At 36.2% G+C, this 24,390-nt stretch overlaps 3 protein-coding genes across 3 annotated transcripts; 1 reads left to right on the top strand and 2 right to left on the bottom strand.

The window, feature by feature from the left end:
• Positions 1–10,242: 10,242 nt before the first annotated feature.
• On the top strand, positions 10,243–12,620 carry LOC113775256. Its single transcript, XM_027320050.1, has 3 exons — positions 10,243–10,674; positions 10,750–10,812; positions 12,050–12,620. The coding sequence occupies exons 1-3, from the start codon at positions 10,264–10,266 to the stop codon at positions 12,437–12,439; spliced, it is 864 nt and encodes a 287-aa protein (XP_027175851.1). The 5' UTR covers positions 10,243–10,263; the 3' UTR covers positions 12,440–12,620.
• Positions 12,621–13,796: 1,176 nt separating this feature from the next.
• LOC113773871 (uncharacterized mitochondrial protein AtMg00310-like) lies at positions 13,797–14,189 on the bottom strand. The gene has a single exon (XM_027318474.1). It carries the CDS (start codon positions 14,187–14,189, stop codon positions 13,797–13,799), a length of 393 nt encoding a protein of 130 aa, XP_027174275.1.
• A 2,066-nt stretch (positions 14,190–16,255) lies between these two features.
• On the bottom strand, positions 16,256–16,657 carry LOC113773162 (glutaredoxin-C9-like). Its single transcript, XM_027317724.1, has one exon. It carries the CDS (start codon positions 16,655–16,657, stop codon positions 16,256–16,258), a length of 402 nt encoding a protein of 133 aa, XP_027173525.1.
• Positions 16,658–24,390: the final 7,733 nt, after the last annotated feature.

Raw genomic sequence — 24,390 nt, 5'->3', positions numbered from 1 at the left:
CCAGAGGGTTGAAGTTTAGACTTACCTTTGTGGCAGGTGATGCATTTAGCCACCATTCGTTCCACATCTCGCTTCATCCTTGGCCAATAGAAGTACTCTTGAAGGATAGCTAAGGTTTTAGCCAAACCAAAGTGTCTCATCAAACCACCTCCGTGTGCTTCCCTAACAAGTAAAGAGTGAATAGAGCAGTTAGGTATACACAGTCGATTGAGATAGAAAAGAAATCTATCAAGGATGTAGAATTTACCTTGAGTTGCTGAACCACAAGAGTTATAAATACCTGAGAAATCTGGGTCATTGGTGTATAATTCTTTAACTAATTCAAATCCTAACAACCTTGCATCAAGTTGAGTGAGCAAAGAATACCGGCGTGATAATGCATCAGCAACAACATTAGTTTTCTCCACTTTGTACTTAATCGCATAAGGGAAGGTTTCAATAAATGCAATCCATCTAACATGACGCTTATTCAACTTGTGTTGTGACTTAATGTGCTTAAGCGACTCATGGTCAGTGTGTATGACAAATTCCCTTGGTCTCAAGTAATGTTGCCAAGTTTCTAAAGTACGAATTAAGGAGTACAACTCCTTATAATAAGTGGAATAGTTCAAAACTGCCCCATTGAGTTTTTTACTAAAGTATGCAATTGGTTTGCCCTCTTTCATTAGGACAGCTCCAATACCCACCCCAGATGCATCACACTCTATTTCAAATATCTTATCAAAGTATGGTAATGCAAGTAGTGGTGCATGTGTGAGTTGATATTTAAGCATTTGAAAAGCACGTTCTTGAGCATACCCCACACAAATGACTCATTTTTCTTAATTACAACAGTTAGAGGTACAGCAATGGTACTAAAATCTTTAACAAATCGTCTATAAAAACTAGTAAGACCATGGAAGCTGCGTACCTTACACACCGTGCTTGGAGTAGGCCATTCTTGAATTGCTTTAACCTTTTCCTTATCCACTTTGATTCCCTGTTTACTCACACTTTATTTTTTTCTTCTCATTCTCGAGCTCACTCTCCTTGATTAAGCTTTCTTGATCTTCACGAACTTGTATAGGAGTGAGTGGCACAAGCACAATCCTTTTTTCGCCTTGCTTGAAGGAGTATTTATTGGTAATGCCATCGAATGTAACTCCCTTGTCGAATTGCCATGGTCTTCCCATTAGTATGTGTGTGAGACCCCGTAATTTTCTCATTTTCTGGATTTTATCCTATTTAATGGCATATTTTCTGCATTTTCTTTATTAGGAAAATTTCTAGATAATTTTTATGAGCAAATAGGGTTTTTAAGTTATTTTTCTAGTGTCGGTTAGTTTTTGAGAAATTAAGAGCGTATATCGGACGTGGGACCCGCTAGTGCGAAAAGTTCGGTAAAATTCGGTCAATTAGGTTAAGTTGTGTATACCGGATTTAATTTAACAGGTACTAAGAGATAATTAGAGGTTATCTTAAGTGGATTATTGTTGGAGAGACAAAAGGATAACCATGAACAAAAATGGTGCTAGGTGGCACTTTTCTATTGGTCATGGATTTTGACCATTTAACTTTACCTTTACCATATAACAAAATTGACCCAAAATCTCTTCTTATTTCTTTCTTGTTGCCGACCTTCTCACAAGGAGAAAAGAAAAGAAACTCTCCACAATCTTACCTCTAATCTTGCTCAATCTCTCAATTAAACCGTTTAATCTTCAAATTACTCCATAAAACTTCTTAGTTTAGTGAAGTTAAGCTTGGTTGTGAAGTGGTTTGGAAGGCTAAGGTACCAAGTTACTTCTTTTCTTGGGTTTGCAAGGTAAGTGACCAAGGAGCATTTCCTTTAATCTTGTTAATGTTCAATTGATGGCTTATGTGAGTTAAATAGATGATTTTAGGTGTTATTTTGTGACTTTTGGTTGAAATTGGTGAAGTTTTATATTTATTTGGAATTTTTCTGTTTTCATATGATTCATATGGTGTGGCCATGTATGATGGTTGAAAATGACTTAGAATGAAGCTTTGGTATGATAATTGTAAGGATTAGTGGAAAATTTCTGGTTTGAAGCAAAAATTCCAGATTAGGGTTCCAATTTTCACCATTCTGCCCGGCACTGTTGTATCTAGTTAGAGGCCGAATTGGCCTTAGATTAAAACATGAAAGTTGTAGAGAATGATGATTTATAGATGCCTTCAAAATTTTAGGTCAATCGGAGCAACGTAACTTGTGAAAAGACTGAACTACCCCTGCTGCCCTGTTTCTACCCGAATGTGATATTTGCGTCTGTAATTGGTTATGTTGGTTGGGAATGCTTCTGATTTGGTAGTTGATATCTTCTGATGAATTGTAGCCTTGTATCTTAGCTTTCGGATGGCTTTGGAATCACTTGATTTGGACTTAGGTAGCCTGACTTATGATGTTTAAACCAGAATGCGGTTGGTGAACCTGTTTTTGCGGTTCTAGTTTAGGATATTGAATTTTTTACCTGATTGGACTAGAAACTGGTCTGAGTAGCCTTCTTCAACATTGAAGCCCTATCTCTTAGCTTCGAAACGATATATCTTGCACCTCCACTCGATAATCGTAGTGCCAATGGTGCTAAAACCGTAAAATGATGTCAAAAACTGTTTTTATGGTTAGAGCTTAACTTTCATTTCCGGACTTTTTACTAGTTTGAATTATACTTGTACTACTTGGAGCTTACTGAACGACTATTGAATGAACTGATTTTGTGTGTGACTTTGGGACTGGATGAGAAAAATAATGAAGTCATAAATGGCTGGAAATAGGAAAATACAAAGGGCGTGCTGCCCAAATTTTCGCTCGAGAGCTAAGTTTCTATTTCAACTTGTCTATTTTTCGTTTGGCAAATACTATGACCGTTTTCCATCTTAAAACATGATACCTTTTCCATTTGAAACTTCAAATGTTTAGTTACTACTTAATATCGAGGTATGACCTAAGGTTTTCTCAGTCAAAACGTGTAGGCCATAATACCTATTTGAATGTATATCGATTTTGAACCACATACACGATTTCGAAAAATAATATTTCTGAACCTATCTAGTTGGATTCAGACTTGCCTTTGATTCAAGTGTTTTCCATTGGAACTGTTATGACCCTTTTAGTTTGGTTTATGACACCCTAGTTATTTCCGTCCACAGATTCAAATGGTTGTTTTTCATTTTAAAATCACTTTTATCCGTTTTACTCGTAACTAGTCGAGTTCCTTGATTCCACTTACTTGTTTTGCTAGATGAATTGTAATATTCTTTCTCGTTGAATCATAGGTTTTCTCGGTGACCGAGGGTAAAATCCGATAGGACATTTTGGACGTTATTTAGCATAATTCGGTGAGTGTTCCTTGTTTGTTATATTTCTTGATTATATGGCTTGTATATATGACTGATAACATGTTAAACGCTTTCAATGATTAGCCAAAACGAGTTTTCTAGGCGAGTGTGTACTTTATCGCATTCAACCTAAATGATTGTGAACTTTTCAATGATTGAACGATTGAAATGCTACTTATGCATGAATGTAAGCCTTTTGGTTGTACTGGCCACTGCCCCTTGTTACCGATCGACTCGAGTCAGAAACGGACTCGGTCGGGCGATATGGTGACCTGGGCGAACGTTTGGTATACTCGAGTATTACCTTGTAGGTTGGTGGAGGTTGGTGGAGCTTGGCCAATGTCCAGGAAAGGGTGAATGAAATGAACGAATGAACGAACGAACGAGGGTTTTATGTATAAACGAAAAATGCATTTTCAAATGAATGAAAGAAAGGGGAATGACAGGAGAACGAACGAACGAACGAACGTATCCTTTTCATGTATGATTTATTGTAAATGTTGTAACTGTTTCTTGACTTATCGTTTGATTTATGACTTGATTCTATGTTCGGAACCTCACTGAGCTTTTAGCTCATCCCTTTAGTTTTGTTTTCCTTAACAGGGGAAGGCGAGCAAGAACGAGAGCTCTGTATAGACTGGTTGGGTCTAGTTTTGGTTTTATTTTGGTTCTCGCCCTAGTACTTGGCACGGGTTGGTTGTATGGTGATTTGAGAACTTTTGTATTCTCGACGGTTGTACTTCTTTCTAAGATAGCAATGTATATAAGTTTTGTTTTAAGTTTTGGATCCTCGTTTTGCTCTTTCTTGTGGTTCTATTTCTGATTTGTGTGAGTGAACGACTGAGTCCCGGCGAGAGTTAGGCAGGCGGCCCGCCGAACCCTTTGGTTCGCCTTAGGGGGAGGTGGGGCTGTCACAATGTGACATGCTTGCATAGGGACCACGTCGCATAACACCACGTCCTCATACATTTCAATTCGAAAAGGTACTTGGACTTGTTTGGTCACACGAACATCCCCACTATCGTTCAACCATTGCAAACGATAAGGTGTTGGATGTCGTAGTGTGGGTAGTGCTAGTTTCTCCACCATCAAGGCACTAGCGACGTTAACACAACTACCTCCATCTATGATCAAACTACATACCTTGTCTTTGATATAGCAACGAGTGTAGAAAATGTTCTCCCTTTGTGCATGATCGGCGGCTTTCACTTAGGTTGCTAAGGCTCGTCTAACAATGAGTCTAATTCGTTTATCGACAGGCAATGCTTACTCTTCTTTCTCAAGGAATGGCAACTCTTCCTTCTCATCTTCATCATCAGTGAGAAACTCACCATTGGGTAAGATGATCATAGTGCGTTGGTTCGGGCATTGGCTAGCAATATGCCCCCGGCCTTGGCATTTGAAGCATCTAGTATCTCGATTTTGCCTCATGCTCGACTCAATAGCAGTCTTTGGTGTTGCCTTAAACTCCCACTTAGTCATATCCGGCCTCGATCTTGAAGGGGTGGAATTACTCGACCCTTTATCCTCCTTCTTTGGTGGTGTTGTTAGGGGATAAGAGGGTGAAAAGTTGGAGTAACTCCGAGTCGAACCCCTTCTCTTAATCCTCCTTTCAATCTTGATGGCCTTCTTCACCAAGTCTCCAAATTCTACATAGTAGTGTAACTCCACTTGGTCAGCGATTTCGGGCCTTAGTCCATTCAAGAAGCGTGCCATTGTTGCTTCTCGATCCTCCAAGATATCTGCCTGTAGCATGAGTATTTCCATTTCCTTGTGATAGTTCTCGACACTTTGTGCTCCTTGATTGAGGGTTTGAAACTTTTGATACAAGTCACGGTAGTAGTGACTTGGTACGAAACGCTTCCTCATTAATCGTCTTAGTTTCGTCCAAGTTTGTATGGTCGGTTCACGACTCCTCCTTCGACTAGTGGAGAGTTGATCCCACCACACAACGGCGTAGTCGGTGAATTCGACCACGGCCAACTTGACCTTTTGCTCCTCCGAGTAAGCATTGCAGTCGAAGACAAGTTCACTCCACTTCTCCCACTCTAAGTAGGAATCGGGGTCTAATCGTCCTTGGAATGGCGAAATTTTCATCTTTATGCCCGGAATGTAGTCACTTGAAAGCCTAACATCTCGCTTGGACCTACTTTGCTTATGCTCATAGTTGTTGTCCGAGTTAGAGTCGCTAGACTCATGTGCATAAGCCTTTCCACGGCTGCCTTTGGAGCTTCCATGAGACAACTCTAAGCTGTCAATGCATTGGTGCATTAGTTCAAGTTTTTGGTCCATCATACGCCCCAATTCGCCTTTGATTGCGTCTGTGAAAAGTTTAAGATCAAAAGTTTGGGAGTTTGCTCCCCCCTCGTTAGCCATGGTGAAGTATAGGATAAAAAAAACTAATAATAATTGTAAGAAGCAAAGTTTACCTCGCACACTTCCTCACGTGTTTACTCTCGCTCTCGTGTTTGAACACTCTAATGAACTCACTAAGGTGTTTTCAAGGCTTCTCGGTCACCTCCTTGAAGAAATTAGAACTCCCTCTAGTGTGGTTCGACTTACCAACCAAGGTCACAAGATTGTAGCACTTTGAACGAAAAAGAACAAAAGATGAAGGGACTGACCACAACTCAATGAATGACTCAAAGTTGAATTTTAAGAATCTTAGACAAAACTCTACCCGAAACTGGAATTTTGAGCTGCTGGTTGCTGTATTTTTGGTCAGTATTTTGGTAGGTAAAGGGACACTTAGAGGATTCAGAATGACATTTAAAACTGATCTAATGATGCACGAAAATTTCCAGAATTAATGATTGGACAGAAATTTTCCAACGGTTGCAAAGATAGAATCCGAATGGAAAAGGAATTTGTGTTGCGGTGGGACTGTTTTGGAAACCCAAGACTGACTTTTCTTCCTTAATCCTTTGGAAACAAGGATTAGTCTTCCTATTTGCTGGTTCCCACGAATTCTAAGGTCAAGATCAAGATTGGAACTGATTTGGTTGTTTTTTTTTTTAGGAACAAGGTTGGAAAATTTGACTTGAACGGGTTGGAAAATTTGACTTGAATAAGCTGAAAAAAATTGACTTGACTTGGGGCCTCTTAGACACCAATATTTCGATGGTCAGCTTTTAGGAGGGCATTTATCACAATCAATGGTCAAATTTGGTAGCTTTCAAGAGTCAAATTTCATGATTTAGGAAGACTGGTTTTCAAGAGTCAATTTCATGGTTGAATATTCTTTTTCTTATCAATGGTCAATTCTAGAAACTTTCAAGAGTCAAATTTTGTGGCTTAGGATGGCTTGCTTTCAAGAGTCAAATTTGTGGCTTAAATGTTCTTGATCAAAAAGAAGATTGTTGTAGTGAAAACAAGGATTTTGGCAGCTGGAATTTTGCAGCCTTGTTGTTTACCAAGATTTGGTTCTCAAAACCCAGAAACTTCAAGATTCTTTCAAGAATTCAAGATGTTAATTTCCAGAATTCAAGAAACACGAAATTGAAGATGATTTCCTCCCCAAACAATCCAAGATTTCACGATTTGATTAAGACAGATTTTGGTTGGTTTCAAGAATCCCAACTAAAGTTCCAAGAACTTCAAGATTGTGGTTTTAAACAATCAAGAACTTCAAGAAACCCAAGTTTTGATCAAGACAGATTTCCAAGAATTTTGTAAGGTCAGCCAGCTATATTCTTTTTTTTTTTTTGTATGTAAACAACAAGAACACAAGGTAATAACTGGATAGGACTCTAAAACCCTTGCTACAAACTAATTTTTTCGGATGAACAGTAACCTCGGATGATCAAATAGAACAAAAGATTAGAATTAAATGGATATAACATAATACAAACAAGACACAAACACAAACAAAGAATCAAGAATAAGACACAAAAAAAAAGGTTGGACCAAACAAGGCTACCCACAGCAATTAACAACAACTAGACGCAAGTTTATGACGCGAGAAATCTGGAAAAATAACGCAAGAACACGATGCAACAAATCTGGAAATTGCGGATAGGAAACTTAGAACACGAAAACAGAATTTTGGAAAACTTGACTCGAAAAGAAAATAAATAAAGGGATATAACGTGATACCTCTTAACCTGACTCTGATACCAACTGATACGAACGTCGCCAACCTTGTGACGAAACCCGTAAAAGATTAGCTTCAGGATCGACAAGAGGACACCAAGTTTGGAGCGGATGACCTCAACCCGTTAATCACGTGATTAACGAACCATGGTATAATAGTAGAAAACGTCACAACCTAGTGCGATTCTAGATTGATAAGTCACGAACACCTAAAGAAATTCTAAAGTATTCAAGAAGTCTTGGAGAAACCAACAAACTCTCAAAATCTGATTTATTGATTAAATGCCTAAAATCGTTGGAAGTGTGGGCTATTTATAGCCTTACATAGAGATAAAAAACTAAATAATGTGGAACTAGTCTAGAATTGTGGGTTTGACTAAGACTAAGAATTGTAGGCTTGACTATTTCCATAAGACTAAGAATTGTGGGTTTGACCGAACCTTATGAGGTCATCCCTTAGGTAAATAAAGTAAGGCTATGGACCATTAAATCCTTATTACAATGACTTAACTAAAACAGCAAATGTGACTAGGGAAGGGTCACATATGGTTCTCTTTGACGTGCACCACATGGATGACCTTCATTCCTTCATGCTCAAGTCCCTCAATGACCTTGGGGACAATTTCTTGGCTTTGTATCTCACGAACAAGCCCTTGGAGTTCCTTCTTCATCGTCTTAGCTCGTGCTTGTGTCACGAGTCCTAGGGGAACTCGAATAATTCTCAATGGTGTCTCTTGGTTCGTATCAAATTACTTCTGCAATTTTCGCTTATATCAAAATGGTATTTTTGTCTTTTCACCCAGCTCCGTCTGTTTTAACGATTTCCGTCCACTTTTCAGAATAATTCAAACCATGGGGTATCGATTTGTATGATATGAAACCACAGGGGGCTTTTCTGTATGACAACTAAACCACAGGGGATTTTTTTGTTGTTAACCTTTTTTTTAACTGCTACTTTAGTTTCCTTTTTTTTTTTTTTTCACTTCTCTCATCTCACTGTTTTTGTCACTTTCGTATTGCATTACTATTTGTATGCTTATTATAATATATTATTTTTCTTCTGCTTATATTTCATTCTTGTTGTACTTTATTTATTTACACTATTAGGTAATTCATGACAAACGACATAGTATGAGAAAATTTAATATGCTTGTCATAATGAAAAACATATAAAATCTAGAAATTTAATTTTCCAAAGATATGAACAAACTAGTATTTATAATTACTTAATATTTGAAAATACATACCAAATAAAAAAGAACATAAATTTTACTCCACTTAAAAGCCGTTATCACCGAATAGCATGTTTCAAATTTAGAATTTGAGGTTCATATTCAATTCAAAACTAGGAAATCTAAAATCGACAAACTAGGAGATAAATATCTATTGGGAGGGAGAATTCAATTACACAATTGGAGTTTTGAAAGTGAATGTCGCACCAAAACCTAACAACATAAAATCATAAAATTAGAGAGACACTCTCTCCATTTTTCTCTTGGAAGTCACTTTCTCTCTCTATATTTCTCTTTAGTATTGGAAAATCAGTACAATTAGACATGCAGTAGAATAAAAGGAGATTTATATGAAGAAATTTTGCAATTGGAGCAAAAAGGGCAAAGATCCATAGAAGCAAGTTTCTTTTAAGGGCTAAAGATTTATCAAAGCAGTCCACTTTTTTATATGCAATTATTAATGATGACATAATTTAATATTAAAGGTAACAACATTCTTCAATCTTGTTTTAAAATTTATACTCAAGAGGAATGAAAAAAGGAAACATTTTTCAGTTAAAGAGGGAAACTTCTTCTAATACAACATTATTGTACTAATAATGTAACGATTCAACCTGACCCTATAGGTGGATCGCCCCTTGCCTGGTAGAAAACTAAAGGCTCAGAAAACTAAAATCATAAAACTTACACATTAAAAAAAAGACCCCTAAAATCCTCATAGAAATCAATTTTTCAAGAATATTATAAGAATTAATATTCTATACACTGACAGTGTATACACTTTCACCATTGGACGTACAACACATAATCTGAATTTGAATTTGAAAATCAAATTTTGTATATGAGTCGGGCATTTAACCGTGATAGTGTATACACTGTCAGTGTATATAAGATTTACTCGTACTATAAATCCTAAAATCGTCATAGAAATCAATTTTCCAATAATACTATAAAACTTATACAAAATTGCTAGAGAATAATATAAGATTAACTATAATGTAAATTTAAATTTTGACCAAAATCATGTGCATGGAGTCCCAAACTCTTTGATGTTTCGAGTCAATCCTTTAGATGTAAATTATGATATTTCTAGTTGAGTCTCCTCTGTTGAAAACATTTAGCAAAACTTGATGAGTTGATGCTCAATGAGACTCTTTGGGTGTACAAATGGCATTAAACAAAAATATTAACAAGTCGTGATAGAGATTCAAAATTAATATTTTAAATATTTTTCAAAAATTATCAAAATTTTTAAATATCTTCATAAGATTAAAGATCGAGCAGTAAAATATTTATAAAGTCGTGATAATTGGATGTATTTTATCAAAACTTGATCGATCCAGCTGATTCAAACAAAAACTCGCACAACTTCAAACAAAAATTGCAGAATTTGCCCTTAGAAAATTGATATCCAAGCCAATTTTATGAACGGAAAATCTAATAGAAAAAAAATGTTAAAGCTAATTTTGAATTGTCAATATAATTTATCAAAATTTATCCATATTGCAATAGAGGTATAAATTCATGACACCTATCTTCGTCCAAATTTGAAATTATTTTGTTGTACTTTCAATTGGTTTTTTACACTTGGGATGCATTAATGCTTGAACTGGCAAAACATTTACACACAGTACACACAGTAGCAGCTATGGGGAGTGATAACAATTCGGCGGAAGGGATGGCAATCGACGACGACAAGGAGGAGGCGGTGCCACCGTCTGAGCCACCGCAACAGATGTTACCTAAAATTCCCGACACTGACTTAACAAACGAAAGAGAGCTGAAGAAATTGAAGCTTGCCGAGGTAGAAGATAAAGAAGAAGACGAGAGCAGAAAAGTAGCTATAGCTGCTCTCCCCTTAGCCATGGCTGCTCCAACAAGCAGTGATGACGAGGAGACCATTGAGGAGAATCCGCACCCTATTGGTAAACTTGTTAGGGTTTCTGGAAAAGGAACAGGCAGGAGGAAGCATTACAAATCTTTTGGATATGATGGAAATCGGTATGATCTGGTAAGAAATATTCAAAATTTCCTCTTTCTTTAATTGCATGATAGCTCATTATATAACTGTTCTGTAATACTGTAGGAGGATCCTGTGCTCTTAGCTCCTTATGAACCAAATCAGAAACCTGACCTGGCCATAATTAAGGTAATTTCTGAATTTTGTTAACCAAGTTGTCCTGGATGAATGTGAAAGATAAAGTTACATGCTTTGATTTTTGATTTTATTGTAGATTAATTATGAGATGGAAAAACATTGATAATTATTTTCAAGGTTTTACTACTCTTGTTTCAATTCTTTTGACCCCAGTGTTGGTTCTTGATCCAAAGATTTTGTTTTAGCACTAGTCTGTTGTCTGCTAAGCTGTGATTGATCTTTCATAATCTTTGTTGGGGTGTTAGGCTTTGGAACTGTATAGTTTGTCAAATAGGCTCCTATTCAGCTTCTGTCTTCAAAATAAGTCCCTCTGCGGTGTGCTTTTTGAAATAGTTTTGTTATTCTCTAGGTCCTCATGTTTTCCTCCTACGATGATTTACGACTGATGCTACACCATTTGTCGGTTTTATTAGAGAGGTGATCCTATTGGTTAATGCAGGTCATTATAGATTTCCACACTTTTTGAATCAACCAAACTAATTGATAACTTTAATCATGTAAATGTTTAGACCTTCCACTTTCTGTTTCTTCTTTTGTGTTAAATGGAGATCTCTCAAAATATTGGTTTTAGTTCTTTAGAAAAGGAACAGGTGAATTAGCTCTGTTCAACTTCCCACCGCGGTTAGAAGCCAATTCTGCACATACAGTAGCAGCAGCTATGAACTATCAACTAGATTGCTAGCAGTCCTTTTTTTTTTTCCTGCTTTTTTAATGCATCTTCTCTTCCATGTCATTTTACTGTTGAAGCAGAACAAACTGCAAATCTTTTTGGTGGCCAATGCACCATCACTCACTAGAATAATGACTAACAAGAACCCCCTCTTGTTTTGTTGTGTATCTGTGTTGGATGAGATCGTTAACAAGTTCAAAATCTCCAAATCAATAGGTGTATTAGTGAAAATTTTTAAAATTTAGCTTTTATATTGGGAAGTCCATGTCACACTACATAGATCAGGATGAGAATATAACTTTAGAAAGAAAACTTCAAAAATTTTTTCCGATATTTACTTCTCTAATATGCTTTAGTTTTTGTTGTCTTTCTAATATCTCTAATACACACAAAACTGCTCATTTACTCATAAAAACTCTTGCGAATACTAATGCAGTGAATGCACATGAACTCAGATGGAAGTTCAGTTCCACAACCCTGATCTGTGATCTGTTTACCTCTTGCCATCACTTTGGTGCTGTTTTCGCACAATTGATGAACTGTCATTCTGTAATGTAGGACATAACTCAAACAAAAGGTGGGAGGATGATGGTAATTGGGCAAAGATTTTATCGTCCTGGAGAGGCAGAAAAGAAAGATGGTGGATTTTGGCAATCCAATAATACAAGAGAGCTGTTTTACAGCTTTCATAAGGATGAGTTTCCGGCAGAGTCTGTCATGCACAGATTTGTGGTGCATTTTATACCTCCAAAAATGCAGATCCCACCCAGAACAGAGCAGCCTGGTTTCATTGTGCAAAAGGTGTATTTAACTAAACGAAAACTGCTCTTCAAGCTTCAAGATGCTGGAGCCAATAAAGAAGAAGAGATTGATCTCCTTGTTCAGAAGACAAAATCACGGCTAGGAAATCTGCCTAACATTCAGCCTAAGGATGCTGTTGCTCATTAGGGACATCTATGCTTTTTTTTTTTTGTCAAAACGATAACATTTGTATTGATTTAAAACTTGATAATACAAGTATGCTTTACAAAAGGGGCTAGCTGTCCTCACAATCATTTCTTGCTAGATCTTTAATCCAGCTTGGGAAATTTGATTCCCAATATACATCATTAACTAGCTTCAAGGCAAATTTTGCTAGCCTATGACACACTTCATTTCCTTCCCTATATATAAAGGAGAAATTGCATTGATCAAAAAACTCCCTCAGCTTTTGTATGTCCTCCAATATCACAGCACAGTAGTAGTTGTTGCATGAGACTATTAGGATGCAGTCAATCACACTTTTGCAGTCTGATTGTATTTCAATCTTCCACCAGCCTGCTTCTTTTCCTAGCTGCATTGCTGCTCTGATTGCCGTAGCCTCCTCTAGTTCTGGTTACCCTATCTTCTCCTCCATTATGGCCCAAACTTTCATGATCTCTCCTTTCCAGTTCCTAGCAACAATTCCTTTATCAGTTCTGATCATCTGTGCTGAAATTGCAGCATCAGTGTTTATCTTGTACACACCTTCTATTGGAGGCTTCCATCTTCTAAAATGCTGATTGGGGGTTGCTTCAGCAATGCCAGCTCTTCCTTCTAGTTCCACAGCTTCCTTGAATTCCATCCATTCTTGTTGAGCTTTCCTTCGACTGTGATTTCCTCCACTTTTGCATTGTCGAAAATGATCTTGTTCCTTGCTTTCCAGATTTGCCAGAGGATATTGATTGTTAGTTCTATATGCTCCTTACCATTGGCTCTTTGAGTTGCTTCTAAGAGTCCTTCCCACCATCTCCAGAAGCAAGCTTGCAGGTCTATTAATCCATCCCAGCTGATTGGACTGAGTTTCCAAATCTTCTTAGCATAGTCACATTCAAAAAACAGATGCTCTAGAGTTTCAATTCCATCCCCACAGCTTGTGCATATGTTGTCCCCCTTCCCTGTTCTTCTGTGCACCAAGTCATTAACTGGAATACAGTTTTGCAGACATTTCCAAATAAAGTGTTTCAGTTTGTGTTTAACATTTGTTCCCCACACTTTTTTCCACAAACTTTCCTTCCTGTTATGGCTACTTGTCTGCTCCTTGATCTGCACTGTTTTTGTTGCCTGTGCCTCCATTTCCTTTGCTAGTGCATAACCTGATCTCACTGTGTACTCTCCAGTCTTTGAGTGGTTCCAGATTAGCCTGTCCTTTCTTTGGTATATACTGAGTGGTATTTTTGCAATCTTTTGGGCCATCTCTCTACTAAATATTTATTTCAGTAGCTCCTTATCCCATTGTCCTTGTTTCATCAAATCTTTGACATATTGGACGTCCCCATTTGCTGCTCTATCTTGTTCCACTTTGCCATCTCTTGAATCTGGTATCCATCTGTCTTGCCACACCATGAATAGTACTCCCATCCCCAACTTGTTTTCTTATGCCATTTATCAAAAGGAATCTTGCACTCAGTAGGCTCTTCCATAGGTATGATGCTGATGTAGAAGCTTGCCTCATCCAATCCTGTTCTCTTTTCATGTATTTTGCTCTCATAACTCTACTAACAAGCCTATTAGGCTGAGCAATGATCCTCCACAGTTGCTTTGCTAGTAAGGCTGTGTTGAGCATTTCCAGGTCCCTGAAGCCTAGTCCTCCCTTTTCTTTAACCTCAGTGAGTGCACTCCATTTGGTCCAATGTATTTTCCTTTGATGCTCATCTGCCCCCCACCAAAACCTTGCCATTTAGGGACATCTATGCAACTAACAAGATTCTAGGTAATGTAACATGTGTACTGTGCCTTTGATGCTCATTCTGTACAAATTTACTCGAATGAATATGAGCTGCTTTTTTTCCTTTTTTTTTCCCCCTAATGTACGAATCTTAGTTTTCTCAATTCTGAGTTGTAACTCTAATTTTAACCTTTATTACCCTGCTTTGACGTAATTTCCTTTTGTTTATCTGATCATGTAATTTTGATATCTTCAGAGCTTTGTGCACCCCTTAGTTTGTTGCTCTGAGTTATTGAAATAATGGAAAGAAGTTGCTATAATTTCTTTGTTTTATTTATCTCCCGTCTGGTCATCTGTACTGATGTATCAACACCATGAGCAAGAGCTGTAAGGCAGGCTCAAAGGCTCAGCATTGCTTGTTATTTTTAGACGTCCCAAATTTAGAGTATGAATTCTTGAGCATGAATAACAGCACAAGCTTTGAATTCACAACCTTGATATAATAGAAACTGATGCCTTAGACCTTCAACTTAAACATCAGTAAGATTTTGTTTATTCCTTAATTTAAGGCTTGTAATCAGCAGATATATTATCAGGCAAATTCGAGCTTAATCCATCAGTAGAATTCAGTTCACAGAAAGCACAAGTGACTAATGAAAGTGACTCTTTTAGGGGCTGTTGCTTAATCCCCAGTAATTAGTTGCCAATTGCCAATGTCCATGAGGGAAACAATAATTTTTTCATCTATTAATTTTCATTTTATATCTTTATAGATGGTGGTACTTAGTAGCATGTAGATTAGCTCCAATTGGGCTAATAAAGAGTTGCCTTCAATTTTACCAAAATAGAAGGAACATATATATTGTCTTAAATGGATCAAAATCAAAATAGCTCCTTCCTCTTTATCTTTTGGCCTATTGCAGTCAGAATCGCAAAACAATTTCCATAAAAAGAGTAACCATTGTTTCAATTTCTTAAATCGAAGTGGAACGTGTACTCTACTATTATGAACTTACTAGAACAGCACGAACTGATCCATTATTAAGATTGCTCGTCAAATTCCTCAATCAGTTGAAAAAGTTAATTATCAAAGAGATACAAGAGATAATGAGCAAGGTCACTTCAAGGTATTAAACTATTCGCAAACTGTTGCATATGAATAAGAAAATGATCTGGTGGCATATGTAGAGACCTATGAGGACATCACTGTGTACCTTAAAGTCTAAATTAAAATGCAAGATTTTTTTTTTTTTTTTTACCTGGAACATGCTCCGACTCTAGTCATTTTTGGACTCGAGTCGACATACCAAATTTGAGGAATACACCGCAATCCCACACGACGCACGTCAAGTAAGTCATGAGAGTTCAAATTCAGGGTAAGATTTGACCGGGACAAATTGAGTCCTTAAGATTTTTTGTTTGTTCTTTTCTTTAAGGGGCAAAGCAAAGACAAGGCATGAAAGCTCTATCCTTGCTGTGGTCAAGAACAGATATATTGGCATGAAAACTGGGTTAAACAGGCATAAAAGCCGAGAACGTAAAACAAAAAGCAGGACACAGAAAATCCCAAGTAGCATGAGGGGCTCATCTCTGGTTGAACAGCTTGTTTTGATACCAATTAGCATGCAGTTACTTGTAAGTTGTAACCAATTTATTAGCTCGAATTTAGGATGTTAACAGCAATAGAAAGAGCATTTGCAATGTGATATTAGCCGACTAATTAAATAGGGGCACTGAAAAAGATTGATATATGACTCCCTTGAATCCATATGATTAATCTCTAGTTCTTGTTAGATGATGAACAATATTACACAGTAATAATCCCACTTCATCTAAACATTTCCATTCATCCAAGCTAACTCCTCTGTGTCTCCTATCCAACAGAAATTATAGCCTCTGATCATATCAGATCATTAAGTTGCTATCTTGTTAGCCCGGCTTAACCTATAATAAGTACCGACATTCTACTAATTCACACGTCAAAAAACTACTAAAAGCAAAAGTAGAAAAAAGGACAGTAATGGGGTTCAGGGGTTGTGAGAAATTCTGGTAATGATATTATGAAGCTGATCAAGAAATCAGAGCCAAAGCGCTCCGGCATCCTTAAGGAGAGGAACCAGACTGCCATTAATATGGCAAGCCATGACTGTTTCAATGCCACCCAAGAACTTGCCCCCCACAAAGACTGCAGGAACAGGTTGTTGCTGAGTTTTGCCAGAGAGCTGCAAGAGAAGGGAATGGATTTCACGGCCAGCAGCGTCGTGGTCGAGCTCCACGATTGTCGGGGCTACGCCTAAGCCAAAGAGCAGTTGCTTAACAACATGACACATGCAGCAGCCACTCATGGTGAAGATGACCACCGCATTGCCTGATGCCAAGAGGCGCACCTTCTCATAGATTGACTCCATTCTCAATCCTAGGGAATGGGATTCTCCGGGTTTGTCCATTGGGATGCTTGATGACTCCTTCACTACCTGCATGATTGCTCCTTAAAATATTGATTCTTCTTTCTTACTCTGTGTTGTGTGTGTTTTTGTATGCAGTAAATGTATTGATAGAACGAGACTTTTCAAACACCTTTGAAATCTTTAAAATAGGAGAGGGAGAAGAAAGCAGCAAATTGAGAAGGAAAATACAAAGTGTTTTTATACGCAACAAATGTATTGATAGGATGGAGGCTTTTCAAGAACCTTTGAAATCTTAAATAGGAGAGGGAGAAGAAAGCAGCAAATTGACAAGGAAAACACAAAAGAAAGTAGGATGAAGGTTGAAAGCAAAAAGGAAAGAAGATGATGGAGGGAATATTATAGTAAGATGGTCAAAAGGGTCTGTTACAGCTTACAAGTACAACTGACAACAAAGGAAAAATAAAGGACAGCACACAATTTTTTCCTGAAGGACCAAACATCTTCTAGTTATACGAACTTGCACATATTTTAGCCCCCAGCTTTAGTTAAAGCTATTGTATGAGAGGGAGACAAAAATAGCAGCATCTGCAGGGCCTATTAGTTGTCCTGTACTCTGCATGCCATTCTGATGGCTTTGATCTCATCTTCTTCCACTTAGAATTGTACACATTTGCATACATGCCTTTCTTTTCTGCATGCCTTTTGTGTTCTATTAACGTATGCATGCATCCCTTTTCTTTTAATTATATGTATAACATAAAGAGAAAGAGAGTATTGATTATTACTGAAAGAAGCAACATCACAATCACAACAGAAAAAATTTCCAGTTGGTCATCGATTTTAGAAGAGAGAGAGAGAGATAGAAAATCCCATCCCATTCCAGCAAGGGGGACAAGTGTTAGCTAAGTCTGATCAGAGACTGAAATTTTGGTGTGTACTTTAAAGGCGTGAGCATTGTATGAGTTTCCACCAAACTGGCCAGTTCCGCTGAAGCCTTGATCTAGTTGGATGTTTCCTCCTAAACACTTCCATTCTTCTTTTGCCAAAGGTCTAACAAGTCACAGATTTAAATGTGTAGGTTCATGATTTTTCCACTCAATTAAGTTGTCAAATTTAATATACATTTGTATAAATGAAAGCATAATATTAACCATACGTTGCTCAGCTCAACCCTCGACCCCTTCAGTATTTTGAGTAAAAGTTTGATTCACACATTTAGTGTACATTTAACATATACTTGTACACTTGAAAATGAACGTGTATTGTTCAGACTTCAACCCTTACTCCTTGCTAGTGTAATGTGTAGGCAGATGATGGTGAAGATAATGTGATTGTTTCATAGTAGATATGGAGGGATTTGTGCATTTTAAGTTGAGGATGCCATTTTAAGGTTTGACATGGTACTTGTAATTGTTCAGTGATTTGGGATGAATTGCAATTCCATTAAAAATTGGTCTTCTTTTGTCTTAGAGGATGAGATTTTCTAGTAATATATTATCAGGTCAAGGAGAAGGCTATTATATTTCTAAAATAAAAAGAAACACAAAAAGGTTATGTATTGCTAACTACAGCTTTGTATAATTTCACCAAAACCCAAAAAAAAAAAAAGGAAAGAAAGTTTTACAATGAATAATCCTTTAAAAATAACAACAGCAACAAGTTGAAATATAATACAATTTGATGACTATAATTTTTTTTTTTTTTGAACAGAAGTTGTATGAAAACCATCCCAACAGAGACACTTGTATTACACACTGTACATGCATGCTTTTCGTACTCATTAAACGTCTGCATGAATCAAGAAGCATCTATTTTTATTTGTAAAAAAAAAAAAAAAAAAAGTTACAGAGAGAAAAGCTCAAAGCATCACAATCCCAACGGAAAAAATTGCAGTTGGTCACAGAAAGTAGCAGAGAAAAAGAGCCAATCAGAGCAGGGGACAAGGGTTACCTCAGGCACTGAATTTGGGTCAGAACTTTAAAGGCGTGATCGTCTTATTACAACTCCGGTTGGTACTGCCGCCGTTAAAGCGTTTTAGATACTATCACTTAGGAGGTCCTTCTAGGTCTAGCCCTTTTGTTGTTCGCTTGCAAAGGCGTCACAAGCCCTATTGTACTTTAGATCTTTCATTATGGAAGAGTTATGGAGGGTGTGGTGAGTTTAATAACCATTTTTAGCTTTGATTGATTAAGAGTTTCCATTGTTGTACGGTTTAGGATCCTCTCCATTTAGGGTAAATAACGAATTTTCATTTATCTAATAAAACAAACTCTAACACGATTCATAGAAGTCAAAATTATTATAAGTTGAAGGGAGTGATGAACCGAATAGTACAAGAGGAGAGAATACAAGTGAGGAGTTCCGAATTCAAAACCCTCGCTTACACTTCAAAAAAAATCATTATAAGTTATACGCAGATAATCACATTGAACAAACAAACATTGTACTATTTGATTATGTACAATTAGATTTTGAGAGGAAAAAAAAAACTGCAGCAGTTGATAACAGAATCCAATCTTACCATTTATAGCATATATTGACTAGCATTTTACCGGAATTGATTGACTACTGCGACATCAAGTGATGCCAGTCGAAATTACTTTGCCGCTCTTTTTGTGGATTGGGGAGAAGGGATTTATATGCTACTGTTAACTCTAATTGATTGAACCAAAGGCTTATTATTATCGATTCAGAATCGTTATTATTATCAGAATTCATGCATAAAGAATGCATAATGAGCTCAACTTTAATTCGGTCTCAATATTTTCTCATGGTTTATTTTTATTAGACACAGGCATATACAAAGTTTCTTTCCTCTTCCCTTTTTTTTTCTTTCTCTTTTTTTTTTTTAAAAAAAAAGCTAGTAGGGACATGTAAAGTAAATGTTGACTTGTTAAAGCAACTGATTTCCAAGCTCTTTGTTTCCAGGGAAATGCAGCAAATACGGCAGAATTGTGATAAGGAATGAAATTCAATAACGAGATCAATGAATTGACCTAATTAAGTGTGTTTGGATAGCAATAATTCCCAAATATTATTTTACTGACATCATAATTACAATTTTCGATCATTTTTTATGCTCTCAATAATTATTTTATCTCACATACATCTAATCGCAAATGTTAATCTCTTAGAGAAGAGTCTAATTAGAACATAGTCCTCAAGTCCAAATGATCCCTTCTTGACCCTTTTCACAAAGTTGAATGAACAAAAAGGTCAATTGCTTGTCATCACTCATCAGTGTCAATTGGGAGAAAGCTAAAGAATTAGAAAATTATAATAGTTGTAATGTTCCTAGCCCTCTGGTGGAGCATAACCGTACAAGAGAAACTTGGTATTTTGTTGCATGAATCAAGCCCTTTTTTATTGGCATGAATGAAGCTTGTAATGATTAGACCAAGGTTTCCTACATAAATTAAATATTTAGGGCTCATTTGGATTTGGTTCGTGAATGAGTTGAGGCAGGATGAGTCATGTTAGGGGTTTAATTGTCTGATAAGCACGTGGTGATTGGATTATGAAAGAGTTTAACAGGGTTCTTTTATTAAATTTTTTTTTACTGCATATTGCTTTGGCACCTTTTTTCAAATCTTATGTCATCATGATTCTCTATTGATTTGATTGTTGATTTTAGGATCATTAAGATCTCATCATTGTCCAATCAATGTCCAGATATATGAGTTATGCCATTATGAGATGGATTAATTTTCTATAAATTAACAATGTATACACTATCATTATTAGATGTTGAATCTATATACAAAATTTGGATTCTACATTTAAATTTATATTAGTTATCATGCTCCAACATTGACAGTATATATATATTGTTACTGTATATGAAATTAACTCTTGTGATATTAATTGATGTGAAACTTGTCCTCTTGCCTCTTTATATCACACAAATTTTCTGTTAATTTGGACGAAACTTCTACTAATGATGTATTAATTGGCATCCATTCATAATTTTCTTGACAATAAGGAGGTTTGCTGTGCTCCACAATTTTTGCTTTCAGACTGCTAGACAACAAGACAAGTCATGTTAATTCCTACAAAAACTTGGTCTACGTAATGATGCAATAAAAGCACGCTTTCTGGCGCCGCAATAATGAATTCGAGAGACGTATCCAAAAGGCGTTATTTTCTGAAGTCATATTCCAAACTAAAAACTCACCAAGCACAAGAAGTTTCACACTCTAGTCAATTAATCCATTTGCCAAGCTTCCTCATAAAAGACCAAGAAAACATCAACAACCATATGCCAATGATGTGCTAGGTTATAGCAACATTTTTGCATGATATTTTGCCTAGCAATGGTGCAATAAACTCTATTGTTTTTTTTTTCTTTCTTCTCTTTGATTAATCAGACCTCATACTACATCCTTGAGTTATGGATTCTAGATAATTTCTGTCCTAAATGAGATTACCCCATCTAATCAAGTACAGGCGAGACATCAATAACTACAATTATGTAGCGTTCGAAATGATTTTATTAAACTAATTATATTTTAAGTATGTCCGCAGGGAGACTTTTAAGTCTTACCCCCCCCCCCCCCAAACAAAAAAAGGAGGAAGATTGGAGGACCAAAACAAAAATCTCATAGTAGTTATCTGACTGATGTCCCTGTAAACTAAAGTGAGCTTTGGCCAACCTATAGTTGTAATTCAAACTTGTAATGAAAATTGAGTGACATATAATGTTTTATGAGTTAATTTTATATACACTGACACTAACAGTGCATGATACACATGTAAAATTTGGATTTCAAATTTAAATTCGAATTATGTGTCATGTATCAAATGATAAAAGTGTATATACCATCAGTATATAAAAGATTAATTCATATCTTATTTAGTTGATTTGGCATTAGGACAGTTTGTCATTTGTCAACAAAAAAAAATTAGCGGGTTAAAATAGTTGGGTTCCGCTGGCTGTCAAGCCCGAGACATTTTGTGGGTTCAAGGCTCAATTGTCGGCTTTGAGCTTAATTTTTCTTCTTTATTTTAAATTCAAAGCGCAAAGAAAATTATTGGATTTGAGGTGGTCTGATCTGCATAGTTGATGTGGCGTTTTGATGGTGGCCCAATAAAATTTCAAATTCATATTGACAATGTAGTCCCAAGAAAAGATATGCTCTCTTGTAGTAGACCCCTAAAATTATGGGAAAGTTGTACCTTGCCTCCCAAATTCTTATCAACATTTTGCACCCCTTAGCTAAAGTTAAATAATTTTGCCATCTTTTCCACCCAAAAAGAAGGCGTGTAGAATTATATGCATTGTGTAGGGCTTGAAAGAATTCATTTTAATATTTTCAATTACCAAGCTTGTTGATAAGCTATTAAGAATTTACATAGTGCAAAACTCTCAGTGCAAAAAAACAACCACAAGTAACTAACTAGCTATTACAACTTCACTAAGCAAAGGAAAACCTAAGTAGCTTTCCAACAAAAATCAAAGGTAAGTACTAAAGAGTCAAACTAGAAATTGATTCAACTAAAAATCTGGTATTTAGATTCCCAAACTAAGTTAATCATCCAATTTATTCTTAGTTCGTTGATGCTTATCCAGTTATGAGCCACAGTTTGGACATCATTTATCACTTTCCTCAGCACTAATTTGATTGACCAATACTCCTTTGCAAAAAATTTCTAATATTGAGCTCGTCAAAAATAGCAAACTGATGTTACAAGAAAGAGTCTACACATTTACATAAAATAATACATTGACATGGCAAGTCATCACATTTGTGCTTGCAAAGTCAAAATTATTATCTTTATATTTCTTGATGCATATCCAAGATAAGAACATGCAAAAAATAAATGTATCTTTCCTCTTTTCTTTCTATGTCTCCTCCTATGCTGTCACTTCTTTTTCTTTCTTATTATTATTATTATTTGTAAACATAAATATGCTCTTCAATTTAATTTAACTCAATCTTTTATTATTCTGCTGTTGTTCACTAGTGTTTGTAGTGAACAATATATTCTATACATAAAATATATTCTACCTTAAATCTTAAGGTAGTGCTCTAGATTGTGACAGAAAATATTCCAAAGCATTTTGGCATAGTAATTATATTATGTTAGTACCTATATCCAATTTCCAATAGGACTTAGATTAAATTATTAATAGCAAAAACTACCTTAAAAATAAAGAATAAGTTAAAGAAAATCTACACATAAATATAATTTTTAGATACTCAATACTAATATTAGGAGAGAAAATAAATGTAAATTAACTTAGCCACATAGAATTTATATGGAAAAATTAACAGCAAAATTTAACTTTTAATCAAAGGGGACATTTGACAAAAAAAAAAAAAAATCAAAGGGGACAAAGTGCTGATAAAATAAACTCAGGGGCACAGTGCAACATACCCGCTATTATGGGGGAAGTAACGTAAATTAGCCAAATTATTGACCTTTTTCCTAATCTTCCTTCTTGGCGCCTTAAAAAACTCAAAAACTTCCAAAAAGTATTACTAGTAGAAAAAGGCTCTGCTCTGGTTTGCTTCCCAAAACCAACCGTTGCTCTGGCGTAGAAAATGACCGCCGGCGGAGTAGAAGAAGAATCTGTAGCCGCCGATCCCTTAGCCGTCGTCAAGCAAAACAGGGAGGAGGATGAGGAGGAAGAGGAGAGTGTTGAGGACCCACGTCCCGTGGGCGACGTTATTAGGGTTTCTGGAGAAGGAACAGAGTCGAGGAAGCATTATCACTCTTTCGCATTTGATGGAAATCAGTATCACCTTGTAAGTGAGTGATTTCTTCTACATCTCTTTGTCCAGTTTTCTCTGTCAAAATGATCTTTTTTTTAATCTTTTTTCTTTATGGGAATATATCAGTTCAAAATTTTTTTGGATATAACTTTCTTTTGGAGCTAGGCATTGGGTAGCTTGTTTTGATTTTATATTGATTTGTAATCTGTCTTTCTTGCGATCAGTTATTTTAAGCTACTTGTTATTTGAGATACTGGGGGTTTTTAGTAAAGTTGTGGGGAAATGTTCTGTTGATTGGGCTTTTATTTGGGTTGAATTTGATAGTATGGCTTGGAGCTTTTCCTGTTAACTTTGTATCATCCTACTTTGTCTACAGAGGGGGGAAAATTTTATACTCATTGCGAAGGTGTTTGGGTGAAAATCAGCTGTTTTTTCTTTAAGTTGGTGAGAGTATTTTTTTTTTCTTTTTTTTTTCTTGTGGAGGGGATAACCGAAAGAGGATGCTAACTAATGGGATCTGTACCATAAAAGACGCTGCAAAGAAAAATTTACTAGGTGTAGTCATTGAGCAAGTTGAATATTATGAGCTGATTTTGCTTCTGTACCTGCTGCACGTTTGTGTACTTTCCTTTTGGCTGATCAGCAGAAGTATAGCAAAGATTTACCACAATTTGACTTTAGCAACATTAACTTTTTGGTGTTTATACGACGTCTTTCACTTGTGATGATACTAATAGAACCTATGAAAATATGTATATAAGCATTTATGCTCTCTTACACAAGAAAAACATAAAAGAGGCAACATAAAGGAAAAAATAAATGTCTCCTATGTGTTTGTATGATGCAATCTCTACATTATTTTTCCCGCGTGTTTGCATTATATATTTATTTTTGATAATTTTTTGGAAACAAAAGCGTCCCTTTGTCAATAATTTTTTTTTCAAGAAGATGTTGGGTTTTGGGATTGCATCAAAACTTGCCAGGGTTTTTTCTAGGGTTTTCTTTTTTTTTTTTATTCTCTTTAAGTTGAAAAGTGGCTCGTTCTGTAAATGCTCCTTCTGAGAAGTGATAAATATTGGGAATTGTTGC

Source organism: Coffea eugenioides, chromosome 6, assembly GCF_003713205.1.
Source record: "Coffea eugenioides isolate CCC68of chromosome 6, Ceug_1.0, whole genome shotgun sequence".
Lineage (NCBI taxonomy): Eukaryota > Viridiplantae > Streptophyta > Magnoliopsida > Gentianales > Rubiaceae > Coffea > Coffea eugenioides.
Note: the sequence above shows the minus strand (reverse complement) of the source record. Positions and strands in the feature narration are given on the sequence as shown.

Excerpts from the sequence above, each read along its gene's own strand:
- LOC113775256 (XM_027320050.1), top strand. The coding sequence starts at position 10,264 with ATGCTTGAACTGGCAAAACATTTACACACAGTACACACAGTAGCAGCT. Across the intron at positions 10,675-10,749 it reads ATGGAAATCGGTATGATCTG|GAGGATCCTGTGCTCTTAGC; the intron begins GTAAGAAATATT and ends GTAATACTGTAG. Across the intron at positions 10,813-12,049 it reads CTGACCTGGCCATAATTAAG|GACATAACTCAAACAAAAGG; the intron begins GTAATTTCTGAA and ends TCTGTAATGTAG.
- LOC113773871 (XM_027318474.1), bottom strand. The coding sequence starts at position 14,189 with ATGGCAAGGTTTTGGTGGGGGGCAGATGAGCATCAAAGGAAAATACAT.
- LOC113773162 (XM_027317724.1), bottom strand. The coding sequence starts at position 16,657 with ATGCAGGTAGTGAAGGAGTCATCAAGCATCCCAATGGACAAACCCGGA.